This window comes from Cariama cristata, unplaced genomic scaffold (genome assembly GCF_000690535.1).
Source record: "Cariama cristata isolate BGI_N322 unplaced genomic scaffold, ASM69053v1 scaffold6258, whole genome shotgun sequence".
Classification (NCBI taxonomy): domain Eukaryota; kingdom Metazoa; phylum Chordata; class Aves; order Cariamiformes; family Cariamidae; genus Cariama; species Cariama cristata.
Genome location: NW_009629353.1, coordinates 3,029 through 17,723, shown reverse-complemented (window position 1 = coordinate 17,723; position 14,695 = coordinate 3,029). Strand labels below are relative to the sequence as shown.

Genomic DNA, 14,695 nt, shown 5'->3' with positions numbered 1-14,695 from the left:
TTTTACAGCGAAAGAAGTTAGCTTAAGTCTTTCTAGCTTTAACTGGTATATTACTACTGCAGGTACATATGAAAAAAGAAAATGAATGGTTTTTGTCAATGTCTAGATTGAGTAGTCTTTGATGAAGACCTGAAAAGTGGCTGACAAGTAAGCTCACAGGCATCACAGACTGCACAATTCACATTTAGATATCTGACATAAGGACAGAGATGTACTTTAGTATTTCAAAAGATGTATCTGAAAAAGCAAGTTTCTGTGGCTCACAAGGTTTAGAATGTCAGATTCTATTCCCACCCTTAAAGTACTTGTAAGGTGGCATGCTATTTAGTTTAAAATGTGATGTCTTACAAGTGTCTGCTATTGGATTTCTTTACAAAATGTTTTCTTGTTAATTACTAAAATAACAATCAAATATTTACAAAAACCCTGGGGTTGAGCATTTGTTGGTGAGAAACAATTATTGATTAAGCTCTTATGTACTGGTCTTGATCTGTCAATAATTTCATTATTGCAAGAAAAAAAAAAACAAACAAAACAAAAACAGAAGAGCTGCGGGTGTCACTTCTGTTTTCATATACTTACCTACACTGTTCATCCATTCCATCTGAATCACGGCTAATGTCATCACTCATGTAATACTTGTAGCAAGTCTGTAAAGAAAGAGATAGGACAAGGAATTTTTTATTAAATCTCAATTGGACTTCAGTAATTCCTATGATTTCAGCACGTATTAGAAGTCATTAAAAGCAGCAGCTGCAAGGTCTTCAGCATTCTAACCCTTTTACATTTGTGTTAATCTAAAAAACATCTTCCACAAATCAAACAGGTTCTAAACCATGACTTCTTATTTAGATGGCTCAAGGTTTATTTGAAAATTCAATAGGTTTTTGTTCGATGCCTGCATATTTGCATATTTTAGAACATCAACTGAATGTTTCTCCTCAAATCCCTTTATCTGGAACAGTTATACATCTGTTCAATTAACCTAAACAACCAAGTAACAAAAAAAAAAAACCCAAAAAACAGTAAAAGCTGATGTTTGGACACTTGAGGGAGCATTTATAGTCAAAGGAAAACAGCTTCTCAAGTCTGGGACTGCTTACCTAAAGCAAGAGAAAAATAAGGGAAGAACTAGGCACAGAAAGTAACGGAAGACATGGAGTATGCAGATCAGGGACTTCCATTCCTCTCTCTCACATTAACATAAGGCCATGTTCAATTAAATAAACATACAGAAAATGTATGGGAAACAACACATGATAATTATCTAGCAGAGCTCACAGTCAAGAGCTGCTATTGAACCCAACACCCTAAACAAGTTTCAAAAATGAACCAGATAACTTGCGTGCATCGCAAGAACATGTACAGCTCCATGTTAAGGATTTTCAAATCCAGGAACAAGAGTTAGGACTCCAACGACGACTGAAAACAGTCATCTTGTAAGCTGATTTTTCTAAAGCATATTTTATAAAAGAAACAAGCCAGATGGAATAGAAGTAAGCCAGAACATTAGACTAGATGGACACATGTCTGAGATAGTATGTCAGCTGAATATGTAATATTAATTGGGAATTGGGGGAGAAGCAGAAGGAGGGAAGAGAAGGGGAATGCTAAATATGCATTGTAACACAGATCTGTATCTCTCTAGAGATTTCTTTATAAACGCAGAATCTCTACAACTATAGAGATATGCAAGAGAGAGATCTCTGTATCTCTCTGAAAATTAAGAGAGGTCTCCAGAACAGGAGGTAGGGATGTTTCCTTCCTTCCCTGTTCCCCATCTCCTCCCATTGCATGCAACTTAGGGCCTAACTGAAGCCACCATGAAATCATGCAGCTGAAGACCCAGATGCTGGTTTTGAGTTATGGACTAGACCATCATTTCAGAGGTTGACATAAATCAAAGCAGTACAGGAGCTGTACACAAGTGAAACTGAGATCGCTTTGAAGCTACTTTTCTGTTTCTTATTCTGATGTTGTTTTACATACAATGCTTTCCCAGGAGATGCAGAATTGAATCTGCTCTGATCGTACACCATGAGTAGGCAGAAATTTCAGACAGATCATTTAACGTTAAAAAAACAAACAAACAAAATCACTAAAATTACAGCCTTAAAACTGTAAAAATAAATTACAAATAAACCACAATGAGTTTAACTGGGGCATAAGAAAATAGGAATATAAATTTGTAAGCTGTGTTTGCCTTTTTGTTTTCTGCTTTTAGTTTGCTTAATTGTAACAGTTAATGACTGAAAACTTTACTAGCTAATCAACAAGAACTACATCCACAAAAATCCCACCCAAATCAACTAATACGACATTTCAAACAAAAACAAACAGTAAACTGTAGAACTGTTTACCACATACCTTACAAATAAGAACTTTCAGTGTAGGATGTCTATAGATTGAATCCTTTTGAAAATGGTTCACTTGTTGCCCACAAGCTGTACAGCTTACAATTCCATGTAGTCCTTCCTCTATAGAGAGGATTATAAACCACACATTAATTGTTTTCATTCTTAGGTTTTTAAGAAATCTGTATATACCTATTTCATTTTCTTATAATATTTTGGCCTGTTAGTTTTTTGTATGCCTTTATTTGTTTACCACCCAGCATTAGAGAAATCTTTCTGTAACCACTCGCCATTTAAAGACTGAAAGCATTTCCTCTGATTTCTATACTCCACTCAGGGTCAAGTTACAGTTTTTTTTCTTTGAGAGATTTAATTTGGATTAACTGGTCACCTCACGAGAACACACCTAAGTAAGAGTCATCACTAAAATTCTTTCAAAGTAGCCCTGATATTCTGTACAGCCTTCCTTATTTAATCTTTGTTCATAAAATATCATTTTAATTCATGTCTGTATTCTGGTGTTTCTTTCACATACAACTTTAGTTTCTCAAAGAAAAATATGGGAAACTATTATAGAAGATGCATGAAATCCTTACAATAGTGCCTGAAAAAAGCTTTTTTCCCCTTCTTGATGGTGGGTTGCTTTTTTTTTTTTAAAAAAAATATAATTTTGCTCTAATACATATGTTCTCACCATCTTGTTGACTGCTCCCACAGTTTGTGTACTGATCTGCTGCTGTATCTACATTTGCTCAAGAAAGCATTTCTTTAATGTCAATTGCTGAATTCACTTTGAAAGGTGGTGAACTTGGGTTGTCAGGCTCACTACATGCGAGGCTGTTAAACTGACTAATTAATACTGAGGCCCTTTTGTTTTCAACAGCAGTCGTGCTTTCAAGAAAAATGAAAATAATTTGTGAAAGCTCATACACTCGGTTCATACGCTTTCAAAATCTTAATTCTGGATCAAGCAGATAGGTTTGATGCGGGATCACTTAACTGTGACTTGTCCTTTGCTGTCATGTTCAGTAAGTAGTATAAGGAAATTAACTCAAACAGTTAACTTCTTGTTTACAGTCAGTACAGACTTTTTTTTTTTTTAAAATAGTCAATACCACAGCTTTAGAACCAAGCACCAATGCCACAATATTAGGGAACTGAATGAACGTTCCCAAGACACAATACAAGCTACAAGCTATTTGCTATTGAAGCACAATCTTCAATAGCTTACAGGCCAGTAAGAACAACTAATACACCCTTACAACTCAGTGAAAATAGCAGTTCTGAGATTTTTGAATACAAGATTTGTTGTTTTCAACTTCAATACATGCATGACTGCATGTACCGCAGAGCTCGTGGACTTGCAAAGCACCTCTTATGACCTCAACAACAGCTCAAACGCCTGTTTCAAATGCTGCTGGTAAACCTCGAATAAATCATCATGTTGTACTACTTTGAAAAGAATACCACATTCTATTATACCAAGCAGCACAGAAGCCTATCCAGGTTTTGTCAAACGTTACAGTCCTTAAATGGGTGTAAGAATCACAGAGGCTAACAGAGCCAACTGAGGGAGAATAAGCTATTCGCTGTCAAGTCCAAAGCCACTTCCCTTCTCTACAACTTTAAGGGGAAGCATTACAGCCTCCTTCCTAAATATCTGCAAGTTGGCACCAGAAAAAAGAAGAAAAAAAAAACAAACGGATTGTTTATGAGGCAAACCTTTGTAAACGATGTCACTACTACAAACGATGATGATCCAAAGAAATTAAACAACTACTAATTCATTAATACTGAGAAAATACTTAGTTAAAAAACATTCCTAAGTTTATTAGCAAAAATACAACCAAAACCATTCTGCAGAAACAAAACTTGAAAACAAGGATTGACACAATGCCTCTTACAGTCTTGAATAAGAGCATTTGGACCCTGGAAAGGCAAGAGCTCGATTACTACTACTATTTCTAACACAAACAGGACATATAACTCCTAATAAAAATGTGAAGATGCATTCTGCAAAGAACAAGACAGACTGGCATTTTTTTATTTTATTGTTATTATTTATTTACTTGCACTGTGCATAGATCTCAGGATCTCAAGTAGTTGGGACTGGAAACAGGGACAACACCAGAGCAGGCAGTACCTATTCCATTTCACTGAAAGTTGACAGCAGCTTAACACATGTACTGGATAGCTTTAAAATCAAGTCAAAGATTATCAGTAGTGACACACATACAGCTGACCTTGCCCTGGATAAAGGTATGGCTTAAACAAACTCTTGATGTCCCTTCTAAAACTATCATCTTATGTCACGCACCAGCACACGAGTAACCAGTCCAGATACACAAAGGCAGGCCTGTAAATTCTCTAGGGATGGAGGAAAAAAGCTGGAAGGGTAAGTCATATGAATTGTCCTGGGGATGCAGACACAGGCCACAAGACTTTTCTGCTGAAGAGTCCCATCTTTTTAACACTATACCCCTGAAGATGTCTGTTGGGCCTCTTGAAAATTCTTATAAACCTAAATGGAAAAAGCATTCCTATACGCTTTTCCATCATGTGTGAATAGAACAGAACTGACCTTCAAAGATTAATAATTTAGAGAAAACGTCAATACTCAAATGTGATTAAAATCATGCATGAGCCCATATATATGCACAAGCACATTTCCACACAGTCACATTTTACTCCTCTTCAACCACAGTTGGAGAAATAGCACTTATTAAGTTTCATAGTAAGACTTCAAAGGAGAGCAAATATCTCAAATGATACAGTGGGAAGAATGAACAGTGTGTACAAGAGCTGTTTGTCTCAATATCCTGGGTACTGCTGTAAGTGTGTGAACTAAGATATTGCTAGTAGCATTAACAAAAATATCTGCTTTCTTACTGGCTACTTTATACATAATCGTCCCTTTCCTTTACTTTTTGGAAAAAAATTAAAGATTAATTTCTGTTATCACGACAATCTACCTAACTTCTCCTCAGTTTTAGCAGCAGCTATGGAAAACCAGCTGGTACAGCAGCTTTTCAAAGATAATCCTTAGAAGGGCCCACTGGTAGGGAATTTCCCATGATTTAAAAACAAAGCAAAGAAGTCTTTGAATTGTTAGAGGTTTTAGGTGTCTTGTTAGCTCACTGATTGATAACATGCCTATACATGTCCCTGCTCAGATATGGTTGCCTTCTTGGCAAGTCAGTGAATGTTCCTGTAACAATGGTGTTTCAATATAATTCCCTAAAAAATGAATACCTGTAGCACCTGATTGCAACCAAGCAACTGTTCTGAATACAAAGCAAGAAGGGTCCATATTGAGTACCTAATGATGCACCCTATAGCTACTGAAAATAAGAAGTTTACTGAGAACTAATCTTAGCTTTCACTGCTGCATTGCAGTGGCAGCAATGGAGGCTAATTTCAGCCAGCTAGAATCCTTAGTGAACAAAAAGCCAGAAGAGTGGAGGTATTTTTAGGATAATTTATTACAAATATGAACAATTTTTAGATGTACCAAATGTGGTCATAAACAACAATTGAAACCCATTTTAATAAGTGTTTTAAATTGTATTTACCTCCACGCTTTTTGGGAGCTTCAGGTTTCATTTTAACGGTATTTCTGCTTCTAAATTCAGGCCCTTTAAAATCATCTTTGTCTTCATTCAGCACTGGCTCAGGCTGTACAACCACTGTACCTAGAATAATTTTATTTAGAAATTGGAAACCATTACACATCCAAATGAAGTGCAAAAGTCCTGTTTAAATAAAACCCAACACGGTACCTTAAAAAAAAAAGTGCAGTCTGTTGACTAAAACTCAAAGTTTTGAATGCACAGATGTTCACAGGAAAAAAAAAAACCAAAACAAAAACAACAAAACAAAACAGAATCAAACCACCACACACTTCAAACTATGTCTGTTTTGCAGTTGTAGGACAAAAGCCAAAGACTGAATGGGCTATGAGGAGCAAATTCTGCTCTCTCTGCCCTGATGTGGTACGTGCAGGACAGGACTGTCATACTGCTGGGTGCGTGCAGTACAGGAATTTGCAGTGCAACACTACAAATAAAGGACTTTGGTTAGGTCACTTAAATCTATCAAAAGAGTAAATACTCTCTTCTCTCTCTTTTCCCCCTTGTATCTAGCTTCCCTCATCTTAATTTATTTCACCATGAAATAAATGAAAAAGCAATAAAGTAAAACCTACTTAGTCTCCAACAAAATTCAGAAATTCATTTTTTATTTAAACAGAGTACTAATCAAAATTATGTGAATGAAAAACCATCTTTCCTAGTTAAGATCTCAGTTTTAATACTTTTGCTATGAAGACACTGGAAATAATCTAAATGTTCTGAAAAAATAATTTTGAAGCAACTGCTTTGAATACTGCTACTCAGGCAGTAAATGGTAGCAGTCCCTCCAGTTTTTCCTGTGACTTTCAGAGGTAAGAAATGGAAGAGATTAACCAAACTCACACTACAGTTAAGAAGAACGGGATGTAGTCTTATAGTATTAACTGTTTTAAAAGGCTGCTTAAAAACAGATCCATTAATGACACTTCCCCCCTAGATTTAGTTTTGCTTTTGTTGATCTAATTGTAAATAACCTCAAAGACAGAACAGTAAAATAAGTAAGACTTGCAAGTTGACAAGAGTTTGAGACTTCTACAAAAGAACAGAATTAAATCATTTCTCCTGTTTCATGTTGGCTTTATACAGATGCCAGCAGACATTTGAAATTAAGCCACCAGCGCATCCTGGTGTACCCACAGATTAAAGTATCCTGGGTTCAAAACTAAAGGTGCTCAGTTTCCTCTTTTAAATGTGCGTGTGTGTGTTTGTGCACTAGCATTTACGTTTACAGATAAAAGCCAACAGGACCTAAGACAGGCATTTTACTAACACATATGCATTCTAGTTAATTTTTTTATGCTCCATCATAATCTTGGCTAATTTGCTGAATTCAGAAACAAAGACAGACATGAACTACCTTTAGGCAAGCTTTGCATATCAACATCGTTTTCCGAGTTTTCATTTGAAATATCTTCATTTACAGTTTCATCTAAGATTTGTTCATCATCTGATCCAACATATTTTGTTACAACTGTAGGTTTCCTGCATAGACAGAAAAAAACCCCATACTGTAACAAATATTATGTATCCCAATATAGGCAAGCCTACTGCTTCGTAAGCAAAACACCATACTAATTGGGGAAACCTATGTTCTTTTTAAATTATTTTAAGACATTACGAGGTGGGATGCTCTGAATTGTAACAATAAGTTGTAGGCTAATTTTCTTGTTAGGAACAGGAATTCTCCCCTCCTACGTGAAATAAAAAGATACACTAATAAAATATTTTTGTTTCATAGGCTTGCTATATTATTTTTTTTTTTGGTAAAATCAAGGTTTCACGTGTTTTTAAGAAGGTACACAGCAAAGTCACGCTTCTAGGAAAAAAAAGCCTAAATGAAACACAAGTGAATTGTCTGCTCAGAAATTTTATACATCATTCCAAGTTTAACGTGCAGCACAAAGAGAACACACAGATATTAGCAAGTGACAAAAAGCAGCTTGGCAGAAAAGATGCTTGCAAGGAAATAAAGGAAATGCAGAAATAAATGAAAAAGCTGACTGTTGAATAAAAAGGACAAGTTGCCAGAATTTTATACAGACATAATTTAGAACTGAAAAAAATTAATAAATTTACTACGTCAGGGCAGGGAGACAGAAAAAAAAAATAGTATTAAGCATAATTTTCAGTAGTCTGAAGGTAATACATGAATTACTGCAGGATACTGGTTTTGTCAGTATCAGGCACAGTATGATAAATGTACCAGTGAAAATACCTTTAGTGACAGACAGGAAGCAAATAACCAAGACTGTAAAAACAATATAAATGAAGAAGAGTTCAGCATTTTTTTTAGGACACTGGATTCAGAAGATGAGGGAGAAATTAAAGGCAAATATAAAACCACACTCGCAAATATGGAATCAAGACAAACAGAAAAGGGAGAATAAAGAATATTATTTCATTCCAGCGGACATAATAAAATAAACAAACTTGGATAGAAAGGAGAGTGAAAAGAGATACACATTTTCAAAGAGCAGTAAGAAGGCAGCTGTTGAAATCATGCATCTAGAAGAGCTCACCTATCTACACAGCACACTAGGATTTAAAAAAAAAAAATCATGAAGGCCATAACTAGAATGACTATCAGCCGAGAGCGAAAAATGAGAAGTTGTTTTACTAGAATAAGCCTACTGTTACTTAGGTCACAAATAATTTGTCTCCTGTAGGTTCAAACTGGTTGAATAAACCATTAACTCCATACGTTAAATCAAAGAGAAAAAAATAATTAAGCAGAGATACCGCAAATGGCAGTTTCTGCACAGCACAACTTAATAGCACATTCTGATTCTACAGTCTCCCAAGGGCAAGGTACATAAAGCCTTTTTTCCGTATAACCCAATTTAGACTTTTGGAAGAATCCCGCATGTACAAAGAGCAAGAATGAAGAAGAATTGTTCCTATAAACACCTTTGTCCTGAAGATACAGGATAATCTTGTTGGCTTTGTTAACACACACCAAAAAAAAAATCAAGCTTTATGTTTTTAACCTTTGACCCTGAAAAATGGTTTGAATTTTTAAGTGCACTATGAGACATTTGTTTTACCAGTATTCTGATAACTTAATGGATTTATACTGGTGTACACTAAAAGTATCTGGCGCAGTGCATGGACCTTTCTGCAGTTTCAGGTGCCAAAATGTAATTTTCCAAACCAACCTTTTTGAACGTGATAATCCTAAGGACTTGGTTCTTTCTGAAGAACTACTGCCCTAAAAACAAGAAAAAAATTAAAGAGTCAACACATTCATGATCAAGTGACCTGTCAACAGTTTCTGACATTAACTAGAACACATATCAGAAGTCACCAGCAATCTTACAAAAAAAAAATAAAAGCATTAACAAAAAGTGACACACAATTGCAACGGTCATGCCAGTTCAGTTAAACTAAATCTATGCAGTTTCAGATCAGTAGTAAGACTCCAAGAAGTCATTATTCTCTTAAAGACATCTAAAAATAGGTGTCACCAAACTCTAATCTAAGTGATTAATGCTCACTAACCTCCCTATGCACATACCTTAACAGAAATATGGAGGACACTATTATAAGTTGAGATGTTCAGAGAGAAACACTGCACGTATCTCAAGCACAGAGTCTTCATGAAATTTGAGTAGATTCTCTCCCTGCAATTCTCAACTTGCGCTATCTGCTGAAAGTTCTCTCGGCCTTGTGGACAAGGGACTGAGAATGGCTCATGATCACTCATCATTCCTAACCATCAGCAGTTCTGGGGCCTCTGGCTCTGTGTATCCTCACTGCAACGTTAACTTGCACGATTAGCACACGGAAGAATGGCCTAGCTTACACATACCCACCTGCCTCCACACTGTTGTGCTTTTCCACTTTTTTTACAATTCACTGGGATTCCTCACAGCACTAGCTTATGCAGGTCTACGAATGTTCTCCACACTATGTGAAGAAACCATCATCTTTTCTGACATACAGGCACAGAGGGCTCTTGAAGGCTGGCACTGGGGAGCTATCACTAGTATGCACCCAAGAATTGCCAGCAGAATGCAGACACTTCTTATCTGGCTCATATGTCAGAAAGGGCTGGCTGTCTTTACAGGAAAACTGATTTTTCAGAGGTTTGTGTACATATATCGTAACTAGGTATAGGCAGTATCAAATAAATACCAGCGTTTACTGCAATAAAGGTGAACTAAGGCAGGACGCTGGCACTTGTGCATTATCTACATATTAACATATAGTCAGAATGTTTCTAACAGGAGAGTAGATATTACTAAGACACACCACATGAAAGATATCTTTAATGTATACAACATATCATATAGAAGAAATTTGCTCATATTAATAAAGATCCTGTATCTCCATCTTTTTTTTCTTTTTTCAAAAAGGAAGCGTATTTGCCTAAAAGGACAACTAAGCACCTACTGTTATTTCAGTAACAGGGTGTAAGTGTAAACATGGAGTACAGACTTTTAAGATTCCTTTAAGCCAAAAATAACTAAGAGCCTGTTTACACCTAAGCCAAAGAACAGAATAAGGATAAAAGAATATTAACTGAATTTCTTTAAAAACAAAAAACTCAATTTTGTAATATACTCAAGCTGAATCAATTAACAAGACTTTGCATTTCTTAATAAAAAAATGCAATTGCATACCGGAGGTAAGTAAAACCTAACTCTTTAAACTGTGTTAGAGACATTTTTCCCAGGAATTATTGTGCACCAGGAAGACAATGAAGTTGTCCAAGTAAACTTGCGTATTTCAATAATTTAGAAATACAAGGGGGCGGGTGGGAGAAACAAGATTGCTTGCATATGCCTAAATCAAAGTGAGTATCATTCAAAATTTAATTTTAAATTTATTTTAAAATATTTTACAGTTAATATTTCTATTCAGCAGATATGATGACATTTACTGTATAGTTCCAACAACATTCTTCAAGTATCTGTTGCAAAAGCAACAAAGTGAACTCAGCATTTCCTATACTGGCCATTCTGCACTAGTCATGCAACTGAAATTCAAAAGTATTTTTATTCCTACCTCTTCTCTATTGTTCTCCATTGAGGTTGGACTACTTTTAGGTTCTCTGCTTTTACCTATGGAGAGAAATTAAAGGAATCCACTGAAATGCAAGAAGCATTAAAAGTTCTTCACATTGTACTTCATAGCACTGTTTATGTTTCACCACCATGAATAAAGATGACTGTGTGACTTTCAGAGACAAACTGCTGCACAACAAAACGCAGTCCACTGTGTGGCATAAATTTTACAGAAATCATTTAGAAATTACTTTCAGTTAAATCGCTGATAGGCTGAAAGACAGCCTCCCCACTGGTGAAGAAATACTGAAGAAATCAAAGTGCAACTGTACATGCAGAAATAATATAGTTTGTGTACTTTTTTAATCTCTAAGAAGTTACTTTAAGTATTTTCTCCTGCATATCTTGACATTAAAAACACAATATTAAATTTGGGATCACAGAACTAGAGACAAAAATCCCATGTGATACAGGGTGTGATAGAGAATGCTCATTTCTTAATCCTAGGAACCGTGGAATATAAAACCTAAAGACATGCAACCTGTTACTAGCTGTTCCATCCACCACTCCAGGTAACCGAAGAGAAAGTTTCAAGTTCAGTGATTCAATGATACTTGTATGAAGTTGCTCAAAAGGCTTGGTAATAGCAGTATTTTAATAGATGCACTACCGAGAAACATGCAAATAAAGTGGTAGTATAATTACAGGATACATGTCATGACCCTTTGTGGTTTTACCATAAGACTGCTAGCATTGCAACTTACTAGATCCTTAACTTCAGTTTCGGGAAAAACAAACAAACAATTTTCTTTTACACTTTAAAAAAAATTAAATCACTTTGATTAGAAAACTCAATGCTGGGTATTTGACCTAGGCTGAATTGTTTTGGTAAATTTCAACCAAAATTATCCAGCCTTTTCTGCGTGTGAAGCTATGGTAGGGGGAAGAAAAAATGGACACAGACCCCAAACCCAAAAGTTTTTGGCCCTTTTCGGCACCTGAAATTTCTTCTCTGGAACATTACAAGTATTCCTCTATGGAGGAAAGAACATGAAGTTTGGAAGAAGGGTGACATTTCTTCTGGAGACTAGATGCTGCCCACTTTCTACTCTTGACCAGTTTTGCCCAGGTGACAAATCCAAGGAAAATATCAGTTTGTACATGCTTGGCAGAGATTTCTTGGTTTCTGGCAGCTACAATCTCTGTAGATTCTGCATTCAGACCGTTAACCAGACCGCACATGTGCTATTTCCAAAAGTGACTGAACATGCTCCATTGCCAATTTTGATGCGTAACTGGGCTGTGCGCACACCATCCCATAGAATGATGGAGCATGCCGCATCCCCTCACAGCTCCTAGTGCTGACCCAAGTGCACAGGCCCCATCCACCTCAGGGCTATGAGAATGCAGGATTTCCCCTGGGACTGCTGCTCCAGGGCAGGGGCCGGTCACTTGAAACAAGAGCAGGAGGTCAGTCTCTCCTATGCTCTCAGTGATTCTCCTACTTGCATCCATGCAATGTAGAGGAGGGAGACATCCAATTCCAACACAGAAAGGATAAGGAAACATCATTAAGGCTGTAAAATCAAGCACTCAAAAATTAAGAAAAGCCAGAATGAAAGTTACCAGTGCAATTTCACTTTACTCATCGTTCCTAGCACGTAAGCATTATGGTACAGTTCAGCTCCACAGCAGTGCACAAGATGGAAGTGCTCAGTGAGCAACAGCTTCATATTTTAATTGACCTCTGTGTGTGGGAGGGACACGTTCCAGCTCTCCTGAGCCACACTTAGCCAACTTCAAAACCACCTCCCTCCTCACAACACTCCACCTAATAGTTCATATATCCTCCACATGCTGGAACAAAATGAGATCTATTACTATATAAACCTGATTTGGCCCCAATCATATCTATTGCTTGTACACTGAATGAGCATCCTGTGGATTTTAAAAAAAAAAAAAAAAAAAAAGCGCGCACAGTTGCTAAAGGCACTCATTATGCACAGAAAGTTGGGAAGGGAAATAAATTTGCACAGTTAATTCTAGCATTTCCTAATATTTAAGTGTTTAATTCTTGACTTTTCAACTTTAATGTTCTTTTTTAAGAAATAAAATCTGAAATCTCAAAAAAACCACTGAAACATGTCTGCTATTAATTAGTAAACATACCTCTGTTTCAAAGTAAATCTGTATTTTAAAACAAGGAGTTAAATTCTACTTTGTAACTACATAGGATAAAGGGAAAATATTTCCTTTCCCCAGTATGCTCCTCAGCAAAATTTCACTTTTGAGGTGCATATACATCACAGTTTAGTTTATTATTCTGCCGAAGTATCACATCTTTTTCGTATGTTAACAGTCCCGTTTGATGCTGACACGAGATTAGCACCACACGGCAGCAGACTCTCTCAAGGCAAAACACTGAAAGATGATAATTGCACACCAGAAAATCCATGGAATTTTATTACTTAGGACAACAGGAGTTTAAAAATAAGCTCTGTAACACAGCTGACACACTCTCATTCTCCTGTACTCTATCACTTCAGTACAACTTTTAGCTCATTGAACAGTAGAGATTGAAGGGTTTGCACCTGTATCCAGTCCTAGTTAAACCAGGAAACAGATTTAACCAAGCTAAATTTGGAAACAAATTTTATTCAGTACTGTTACAAAATAATTTCACTGTTTACAACTGTAATCAAAACAAAGTGTTTAAAATTAATTACCTATTTCTAACTTCTAAGTAAAAATTCCCAACATCAAATTTGACCTAGTGTAGGACTCAAGGTTTTTCAGAAGTATTATTTTGTTTTCAAATGTTTCCAGATAACATGTAGAAATCTTCTTCAAATAATTATGAAAGCATAATCTCCAGAACTGCTTCCACAACTATAAGGACTGCAAAAGCTTGACTTGAGCAGAAAAAACAAGATACTGCACTTAACACATTCAGGAAAACTGAACAAGAAACGTTGCTGTGCTAGGAGCACAGCAAATACATGCATGTTTGCCATCTCATGTTTCACGGAAGGTAAATCACCAGTAGCATTAGCTTTTTTTCACATTTAGAAAAGATTCAGAACAGACAGAAATACTGTATCAAAGGCCTATTGTATAGTTATTAAGGTATCACCACTTAAATCACATTAGGACTTTGCATAATTGCCCCAGTGAAGTGTGGTACTGTGAAGTAACAGCACAAAGTTATTTGATCTTAGAATCATATATATGTTGAAAATAAAAACATAAAATGTCTTTTTACCTATGGTTTTGTTTTTAGATAATGCTGGAGGAGAGTTTGCGTCCTCAGATTCTTCTGATGAGTGAGCCAAGAAGTCATGAAGTTTCTGTACCAGTGTATTCAACTTGCTTTCACTGTTAAAATACAAGTAAATCTTGAAGTTATCTATATATCTCATTCTAATTTAGCAAGCTTGAAAGAAATTATGTTTAATTTCATTTAATACACACCTACAAAAGAAACCCAGTTATTGCTTAAACATTTGTTTCTGCAAGAGAATATCAAAGTAAACAAAACCCATACAATTTCATTAAACCCTGAGTAAAATAACAGGTGCAGCCTTACCGACAAAAAAGCACTAAGGACTCTGTTAACAGTAATAATAAAAAGCCTATTTTAAATAGTTTTGACTGTTTAAAATTATTTACAAAATTCAAGAAAGTCTGAGTGGTAATGCTGCTATGA

At 36.0% G+C, this 14,695-nt stretch overlaps 1 protein-coding gene across 1 annotated transcript in view; it reads right to left on the bottom strand.

Annotated features, from left to right (window-relative positions):
- The window catches only part of ATRX (alpha thalassemia/mental retardation syndrome X-linked), a 73,527-nt gene extending 59,170 nt beyond the window's left edge, over positions 1-14,357 (bottom strand). The window contains exons 1-8 of the mRNA XM_009705123.1: positions 14,235-14,357; positions 13,889-13,896; positions 10,991-11,021; positions 9,139-9,191; positions 7,341-7,465; positions 5,927-6,046; positions 2,368-2,477; positions 583-650 (exon numbers count right to left, since the gene is read on the bottom strand). Of these exons, the coding sequence (XP_009703425.1) occupies positions 583-650; positions 2,368-2,477; positions 5,927-6,046; positions 7,341-7,465; positions 9,139-9,191; positions 10,991-11,011 (497 nt within the window). The 5' untranslated portion in view covers positions 11,012-11,021; positions 13,889-13,896; positions 14,235-14,357. The remainder of the gene's footprint in view (positions 1-582; positions 651-2,367; positions 2,478-5,926; positions 6,047-7,340; positions 7,466-9,138; positions 9,192-10,990; positions 11,022-13,888; positions 13,897-14,234) is intronic.
- Between the last annotated feature and the right edge of the window lie 338 nt (positions 14,358-14,695).